The 9789-nt window shown below is 31.0% G+C and overlaps 2 protein-coding genes and 1 non-coding gene across 4 annotated transcripts; 1 reads left to right on the top strand and 2 right to left on the bottom strand.

Annotated features, from left to right (window-relative positions):
* The first annotated feature begins 1853 nt into the window (after positions 1 to 1853).
* On the top strand, positions 1854 to 5063 carry LOC125867696 (uncharacterized). 2 transcript variants are annotated; one of them, XM_049548261.1, is made up of 3 exons: positions 1854 to 2667; positions 3330 to 3863; positions 4630 to 5063. In XM_049548261.1, exons 1-3 carry the CDS (start codon positions 1864 to 1866, stop codon positions 4741 to 4743), a joined length of 1452 nt encoding a protein of 483 aa, XP_049404218.1. In that variant the 5' UTR covers positions 1854 to 1863; the 3' UTR covers positions 4744 to 5063. The 2 variants fall into 2 exon arrangements, with proteins under 2 accessions (XP_049404218.1, XP_049404219.1); XM_049548262.1 differs by lacking the exon at positions 4630 to 5063 and adding an exon at positions 4356 to 4486.
* Positions 5064 to 6061: 998 nt separating this feature from the next.
* TRNAA-AGC (transfer RNA alanine (anticodon AGC)) lies at positions 6062 to 6134 on the bottom strand. Its single transcript has one exon. It is a non-coding gene; the product is annotated as a tRNA-Ala (tRNA).
* A 2526-nt stretch (positions 6135 to 8660) lies between these two features.
* On the bottom strand, positions 8661 to 8969 carry LOC125868417 (secreted RxLR effector protein 161-like). Its single transcript, XM_049549074.1, has one exon. It carries the CDS (start codon positions 8967 to 8969, stop codon positions 8661 to 8663), a length of 309 nt encoding a protein of 102 aa, XP_049405031.1.
* Positions 8970 to 9789: the final 820 nt, after the last annotated feature.

Here is a 9789-nt window from a genome sequence, read left to right as displayed (position 1 = left end):
ACTATAGGGCCCATTTAAGGGTGACACTCTTTATAACAAGATTTTCTCTATACTCATGACTCGAACACGAGATCTCTTGTTAAGTGTGGAGCAGTTCCACTACTTTACGACAACTCATATTGATTATGCCTTTTATTTTTAGGTGTACACAACTAGACACTTAAAATTGTATAAAATTAAACAAGTAGACACACGCATCATACATAGTATAATACACGCGTAGGATATAAAATTGTCATATAGGGTGTCATATAAGACGAATGTATCTATTTGTTTAATTTTATATAAATTTAAATGTGTATTTATACACACCCAAAATTAAAAATCATAAAGATCAATTAAGGCCAAATTAAAAGACATATGTATTATGTAAAAAAAAAAAAAAACTCATCGAAAAATATTGCATAAGAAAGTTATCGTTCACATTCAACACGTGGAGCAGTATTGTTTCTCAATCGTTAATCGTCATTATGTCAAGAGGTATATTATTATTAACTCCAAATTAGAAGAAAGAAAATTAATTTTAATAATACGAGGGAATCTCTAATACTTTTACGTGATTTGTCATTAAATTACCACATCCTTGTTTAATTAACACACCACCAGTCACCACCATGCAACTTTCTTAATCTTCAATTTATGCACAAACTTTCTTACTTAAGTCATTTATTTATTTATTTGAAATAAAATAAAATAGTATATGTAATGGAGTAGTTTCTACGTCAGCTTCATGCACTTAGATCCACCGCTTGGAATTTCTATCTGAAAAATTAATACATAAAACCAAAACTTAAAACATATTATACTATCATCATCATCTATTCCCAATATTTCACTTTATGACACAATTAGTATTTAATAAATTAAAGGAGTCCTTGACCATGTCTTTGCAGTTACATTTTTAATATTTGGAATTTTTTAAGTATGCAAACTTATTTTTAAAATATGAAAAATTTAATGTCGGAATAAACAACAATAACATATCTCGTGAAATCTTACAAGTAGGGTATATAAAGAGCTATGTTTCGAAATCTTACAAGTAGGACTCTCCAAAAGTAATGTGTTTTTGGAGAATCCGACACAAGTGCGGCATCAAAAGTGAAGAGTCCGCACAACTTAGGTGGAGGGTAAAGTGTATGCAGACCTTACTATTACATCATGAAAATAGAGAGAGTGTTTTCAAAAGACATTCAACTCAAGTGTAATAAATTCAAATACAAAAAAAAAAACATAGCAACTAACTAGAAAGGTAACACAAATCCTACAAAAAGGACACCAAGAACAACAAAATAATGTTATGATAAAAAACACAATAAATAATAGACTATATAAATATCACAAACAAAAATTGCAATAATACAACTAATCACACTAAAATTATTTAATTTAACCATTGCATGTACTTCAAATTGTATCACATAAAGAAAATATAAGAATTTTTTTTTCTTATATCTTATTAAATTATATCATATAGATTTGCATCGAGTATACTTAATAAGGAGCTTAACACTCTATATCAAGAATTCAAATTCGAAATCTCTAATATTAAAATGGAGAAATATTAATCTTTTCACCATATTCCTAAGCTGTCATCATATAATTCTTTTATTTTTATATTTTTGTTTTGTTTTTAGTGCATACATATTCCTTGTATTATAGTCTATAACACGTGGGACATAAAACTAATTTTGAAAAAAACCAAAAAAAAAAAAAAGTCAAATTTTCATACTCTACTTTGGGCGTTGTTTACGGGTCTTAAGAGTGGCTCTGCCTCCCTCTCTTCACTTCACCAATAATACTAACTAAATCCAATCCAAAACTTCTCACTTTCTTCCTCCAAAAAACCAAAAAAATAAATAAAAAATGTACTCATCTAAAGTATCTAACAACAAAAATCAATGTTCCAATGGTGTCAAAAATATCATCATGATCATTTCTTTCATACTTATAATCTATCTCATGTGTTTCAACTTTTCAATTCCTAACACAAAATCACTCCACACATCAGTTACACTCCAAAATGATTCGTCGTCATCATCGTTATCATTATCATCAGATACAAATCTTGAACATATTGTATTCGGAATTGCGTCCAACGAGAACGCATGGTCCGCTAGGAAAGAATTAGTGAAGATGTGGTGGAAACCAGGACGAAATATGAGAGGATGTGTATTTCTTGAAAAAATGCCACCTAATTATACGAACAACGCTAACGATTCTTCATTACCTCCGATTTGTATATCAGGTGACACGTCACGATTTAAGTACACGTTTCGCGGAGGGACACCCTCCGCGATACGTGTGGCTCGTGTTGTAACCGAAACGGTTGCATTGAACCATTCGAATGTTAGGTGGTATGTTTTTGGAGATGATGATACGGTTTTTTTTACGGAGAATTTGTTGAAGACGTTATCGAAATATGATCATGGACTATGGTATTATATTGGATCGAATTCGGAACATTTTTTGATGAATAAAGCTTTTTCGTATGAAATGGCGTTTGGTGGTGCTGGAATTGCTATAAGTTCTCCGTTAGCTAAAGTTCTTGGCACAGTGTTTGATGCGTGTATCGAAAGGTACCCTCACCTTTTTGGTAGTGATGCTAGGATTTATTCATGTTTGGCTGAGCTTGGTGTTGGGTTAACCCATGAACCCGGTTTTCATCAGGTACCTTTTTTTTCTTTCGTAACTTTTTCTCTCGAAAGTTTGACTAAACATGTTGTTATAGTTGTTTATATTGAGTCTAATTTAACTCCGTTAGAACATGTTACTTACACTATTTCTATGTCACCATATTAGAGTTGGGTATGATTAATTACTTCCTCTGTTCCATTTAGCATAATACATAAAAATGTGGTTCCCTTTAACTTGACTTAAATTGATATTTATGTCATCTAACTTTGAGTGTGCATAAGTAGAGTACTCTTAAATTTGTACATAATTGAACAAGTAGACATGCACGTCCTACGTGACATCCTACATGGCCTCCTATGTGTATTATGTCACGTAGGACATGTGTGTCTACTTGTTCAACTTTATACAAGTTTAAGTGTCTACTTATGCACATTCAAAGTTGAAGGACACATACGCCAGCTAAAGGGCACATTTATGTATTATGCCGTTCCATAAAATGAGCACTTATAGTTAGTTTCAGAAAGTGTTAAAATTTGCTATTTGGAAACAATTGAAGTACTATAAGTTTTGTGTTTTATAATTGATGACATGTTTTTATAGTCACATAAATGTTACGATACGAATTTCAAAAGGTATTTTATTCTAATAGGTAAGTGACACAAATTTTTTTTTTTTTCTGGAATTTGTAATACCAGTTGGATGTAAGAGGAAATATGTTTGGAGTATTGGCTGCACATACACTGAGACCTTTGGTATCTCTGCATCATTTGGAGATGAATGATCCTATATTTCCAAACATGACGAAAATGAAATCTCTGGAGCATTTATACAATGCTGCAAAGTACGATCCTCATCGTATTTTGCAGCAAACAGTATGCTACGATCGTTGGTATACTTGGACAGTTTCTGTATCGTGGGGATACTCTGTTCAAGTTTTCAGCTATAACATCTTCTTGCCCGATGCTCTACGTATACAGGAGAGTTATTTTCCGTGGCAAACGAGTGATTTAGCTAGACATTATGACTTTGATACAAGGCCATATGAACCTGATCCTTGCAAAAGACAGCTTGTTTATTTTCTACATAATGTGTCTACTGGAATTAATGGACAAATCAAGACTATTTACAGGAAAAAAACCCCTGAGAATTGTACTATCACAATGGTGTCACCTAGAAGACTAGAAGAAATCAGAGTTGTTTCACAAAAGCTAGAAATCGACAGAAAACGGGTAATGTTCCTCTCTATAACAACATTTCACTATAACAACCGTGTTTTCTGTAGAAATTAATCTTACATGTTATGTTATATGAGGACAAATGATACTGTTATAGAAAAGTTTGACTATACTACTGAGTATCATTCTGTGTTTACTTTCTGAAACATTTGATCTAATCAATGACATATTATGTTATATGAGGGCAAACGATATTGTTATAGAAAGGTTTGACTGTACTACTGAGTATCATTCTGTGTTTACTTTCTAAAACATTTGGTCTAATCAATGACATATTATGTTATATGAGGACAAACGATATTGTTATAGAAAGGTTTGACTGTACTACTGAGTATCATTCTGTGTTTACTTTGTGAAACATTTGGTCTAATCAATGACATATTTTGTTATATGAGGACAAACAATACTGTTATAGAAATGTTTGACTGTACTGTTGAGTATCATTCTGTGTTTACTTTGTGAAACAATGACATATTATATATGCAGTTGCTATCACCAAGAAGACAATGCTGTGATGTATTACCATCTACATCAAGAAATGTGATGGATGTCGCGATAAGAGAATGCAAAGAAGACGAACTGATATTCATACACCCTTAGTTGTTGTGACATTCAACATGTCCATATTTGATGGGAANCATATTATGTTATGTGAGGACAAACAATACTGTTATAGAAATGTTTAACTGTACTGTTGAGTACCATTCTGTGTTTACTTTGTGAAACATTTGGTCTAATCAATGACATATTATATATGCAGTTGCTATCACCAAGAAGACAATGCTGTGATGTATTACCATCTACATCAAGAAATGTGATGGATGTCGCGATAAGAGAATGCAAAGAAGACGAACTGATATTCATACACCCTTAGTTGTTGTGACATTCAACATGTCGATATTTGATGGCAAATTGGTGATGGGATATGAAGGATTTATAAGAACAGAGGATTTTCGCGGTTATCCCCAATTAAGCCAATACTATTTTGCTTTCTCCAAGCATAACATCTACTCTCCTTTGCTTGTGAAGTAGATTTAGGAAAGCAGTTTAGGAAATTTAACTATGAAGTTAGTAGGATTAGAGTGTACTTAAGGAAAAGGGAATTATAATTATTTAGTATGTAACTACAAAGCTATGCACATCTGCATAAGCAATCAAATGTGAAGAAACTTGGGAGTTAATCAAAGAAAAAAAAAACTCAAATTTGACTTTGAACTTTTTTTTTTTTTAATAATGTGTAGTTCTGTTATTATTATATAAATGTGACATGCTTCTCTCTCTATCATGAAATACTAATATGTATGATTAATTAACTTGTTTGAGCTCTGACTCTTTACCGGTAATCATGCAATAGCTAGTAAGGGTCGAGAGGTTCATTCAAATTCTCTTCAGCAGAAAATTACACTGTTTATATATAGTAGAAGTTGAACTTTTTTTCTTTTTTTTTTGTGTATTTACTTCTTCATATTTTGAACTCCATAATAAAAATTATAACTCTGACACGAAATATAATGTTAATATGACTAAATAAGAGTTTAGATAGGTATGGACCATGAAGCTACTAATTGTGGGGCTCAATATTTTGGTGAATTGGGTAGGGCAAGGATGAAATTACATTAAAGTTGGGGAGAGAGATTGAAATTAGTTAATGTAATTGAACATGAATAGTTTTCGATTATAACTATAATAACAAAATGATTATAGTTTAAGGTGTTAGGTTGAGGGCTATTAAGAAGTTAAAAAAATATAGCTTAGAGGTACTTTTTACTCTTTTAGACCGATAGACGGAGGAATGGCATTTGTGAGCTATTTTTCATAAAGATATTTTTGACCTCTTTTCAATTTTTTAAAAATGTTTTTCTCTTATATTGTAAATTTGCAATCCACTGTTTTTTTAACATTGTTCGTTTGTTCTATTATTATTGTATATATTACAATTTTTTTAAAATGTTTTTCTCTTATATTGTAAATTTGTAATCCACTGTTTTTTTAGTTTGTTCTATTATTATTGTATATATTACAATTTTTTTTAAATGTTTTTCTCTTATATTGTAAATTTGTAATCCACTGTTTTTTTAACATTGTTAGTTTGTTCTATTATTATTGTATATATTACAATTTTTTTTAAATGTTTTTCTCTTACATTGTAAATTTGTAATCCACTGTTTTTTTAACATTGTTGTAAAAAAAGGTGGAGATGCGGGGTATCGATCCCCGTACCTCTCGCATGCTAAGCGAGCGCTCTACCATCTGAGCTACATCCCCTGTTTGTTTATACTTAACGTTTTTATGATACTATAAACATTTATAGCTGGTTAAAGTAACACAAATATTAATAATACATAAATTAGTTATGAAAAATTTATATATTATTTTATGCAAGGTTTGGTTATTCATGTATTACTAGTATATGGATTCACTCATAACTTTTATATATATATATATATAAGGTTACTGAATATCAAAATCAAACACCATATTAATTTAAAACTATTTTTATTTTTACTTCTTACTCCTTCCATTTCATTTTATTATTCCATTACAGTCTGACTTGACACTTTCTTTAAGAAATTATTTTTTAAGAATTTTTGTTATTTAATTACTCATACTAACTATATTTTGATATTCTAAATTAGACTAATGTTAGAAGAAAGTAATAAATTTCATTTTTGTCTAGGAAAAGACAAGAGTATTCCAGCGAAGAAAAATGATGAAAGAAATAAAAATTACATTTTGTTTATTCATAAGTTCGACATTTTGCAAATGACACTCGTTTAATATGCTAACGATATTTGACCAATGATAAGCCCCAAAACAATTATCATTAAAAATAAATGATTTAAATATTAGTCAATTAATCGAATTATTTGATCAAATCAAATTCAAAGTTGAAGTCGAGTTGAGTGACAATGTTGACATGAAGGGAGACTCTCTTCTCAATTCTTTAAGAGTTAGAAGAAGTTTTTATATATTTAAATAAGCATAAAAGTTTCCTCTTCCTATCTAACGAAGGACAAAGAAACTTTGTTCAAAATTATTTTCCTCCAGTTCCCAATTCACTTCTTTAGCTAAACAAATACTCAAAAATTCTATACATGAACGAGGAATAACTTTATAATAAATGCATGCATCTTTTTTATGTTATTCATAAATAAAAAAATAATTGCATCTAAATACCATATTTCTCTTTAAACTTTTATAGTGATCGAACATACTCGCATATGCTCAGACAATTAGTTAATTTGATTTCTTTTGAACCATTGACCTTTGATGTATACCTAGAAAATCATAAGTCGCATAATCAGCCATTTAATCATCTTTGATTTTCATTATCTTATTTATTTCATGAGTCATGAATACAACATAATTTTATAAGTGCATATAGAATTGACCTGATAAAATTCTCTTTGAAACGATCTACATTTCACATTTACATAGATGATTCTTATACATGTAAAATAAGTAGATTTATTATTTGATAATCCCATATCAAACATAAAAACCAATAAAAAGTAGTAACGTTTTATTCTTGGTATTGAACTGTCTTCATAATGAAAATGGATCAACATTTTTATTTTTGACAATGTTGAACCATCTAACCATAATATTGTTTTCCTTGTTGAATTTAGATCCTTGAATTTCGGTAGTTTAGATATGTAAGATTAAATACTTTCAGGATCTTGAACATGATAATCTTACATAGAGAATGTTAGAGGCACATACCTGATGCGGAAGACATCATCACAAACAGAAGCGGAAGCGTTAGTCGTAAATTGGTTTCTACCTCCTTGCCCAAACTTTATGTTACCACAATCGTCAGCGATGGAATTAATGTAGAGAATATGTGGTAACCCTAATGGGTGGAGGGAGGACCAACTTATAGAGGTTATGACTTAATCTGGTATTTCCATCAAGTAACCAATGTACGGATGAGATTTATTCTTAATTAAATATTATTTATGGTATTACTTGGGTTACAAGTAAACTTGGGCCATAAGTAAGAAATAATTAATAATAAAAATAACAATTCTTACATTCTCCCACTTGGCCCAATGACCATATATAACATCAATATTTCATAAACATTATGTGCGCATACAATAAATCTCTTCTATAATGTTCATCATGCATACCACAATATAACAAACTACTAATGCGAGTTATGGCGGTTGTACATAAATTTTAAGCTACATACTTCCTTCCATATACTACTACATTAGCAACTCATCATATTAGGTTCATAAACTATAAAACATATAACATTATGGTCCACAATAATGTCTCATAGAGACTTATCTTGTAATTTCTCAAAACAATAATGTATACACCATTATGAGAAACAAGAAATTCATTAATGTATATCATAAACACATAATTTGAGCTCAAAGTGTAAAAACATCATAAATGTATCAAATCACAAGTACAACCAAGACCCATTCTTTGAACATGTTCTTTAAATGTCTTTGGTTGTAAGCCTTTTGTTAATGGATCTGCAATCATGAGATCAGTTCTAATATTCTCAAGTAACACTCTTTGTTTCTGAACTTCTTCCTTGACAGTAAAGTACTTTAATTCCATATGTTTGGCACCTTTGGAGTACTTATCGTTCTTGGAGAAGAATACTGTTGCAGTATTATCACAATAAATTTTCAGCGGCTTGGTAATGGTGTCGACAACCCCAAGTCCTGAAATGAAGTTCCGTAGCCATAATGCATGAATTGTGGCTTCATAACATGCCACAAATTCTGCTTCCATTGTGGATGTATCAATGACAAATTGCTTAGCACTCTTTCACAATATTGCTCCTTCAGCTAATAGGAACAAGTAACCAAATGTGGACTTTCTAGTATCAACGCATCCAACAAAATCTGAATTCGAGTATCCAATAACTTCTAAGTGATTGGATCTCCTATACATGAGCATGTAATCATTCGTTCCCTTCAGGTACCTTAAGACTTTCTTTGCAGCTTTCCAGTGAACAATTCCAGGGTTACTTTGATATATTCTTAGCATTCCGACCGCAAAACTAATAGCCGGTCTTGTGCAAGTTTGAACATACATCAAACTTCCAACAATAGAAGAGTAAGGAATTGTTTCCATTTCTTTTCGTTCTACATCATTCTTTAGGTATTGCATGAGATTAAATTTGTCCCCTTTTTGAATAGGAACTATTCCTGCTGAACAATTGTTCATGTTAAATCTCTCTAGAACTCTTTCGATATAACCTTTTTGAGACAGTCCCAATAATCATTGTGATCTATCACGAAATATTTCTATCCCTATCACATAGGATGCCTCACCCATATCTTTCATTTCAAAGTTCATAGAGTCTTTCGTCTCACGCACTATGCCTAAATCATTTGCAGCAAGTAAAATGTCATCAACATACAGGACTAAAAATATAAACTTACTCCCACTAATCTTTTGGTATATGCACCGATCAACGGTAATTTCCTTAAACCTAAAAGATGTTATGGTATCATTAAACTTTATATACCATTGTCGTGAGGCTTGTTTGAGTCCATATATTGACTTCTTTAGTTTACACACCATCTGATCTTTTTCTTTAATTTCGAAACCCTCTGGTTGGTCCATATAAATATCCTCCTTGAAGTCTCCTTAAGAAAGGCAGTTTTCACATCCATTTGATGTAACTCTAAATCATAATGAGCTACCAAAGCCAAAACAATTCTTAATGAGTCTTTCTTTGAGACCGGTGAAAAGGTCTTTTTATAATCAATGCCTCCTTTTTTAGTGTATCCCTACGCAACAAGTTTGGCTTTATATCGTTCAATGGATTAAAAATCGCGTTTGGTCTTGAAGACCCATCTACATCCGATTCTTTTAGAACTTTCTGGTAATTGAACAAGATCCCAGACTTTGTTGTATTTCATGGATTTTAACTCTTCATTCATGGCAT

The sequence above is a fragment of the Solanum stenotomum genome, chromosome 6, assembly GCF_019186545.1.
Source record: "Solanum stenotomum isolate F172 chromosome 6, ASM1918654v1, whole genome shotgun sequence".
Lineage (NCBI taxonomy): Eukaryota > Viridiplantae > Streptophyta > Magnoliopsida > Solanales > Solanaceae > Solanum > Solanum stenotomum.
This window is presented reverse-complemented; position numbering and strand designations above follow the sequence as displayed.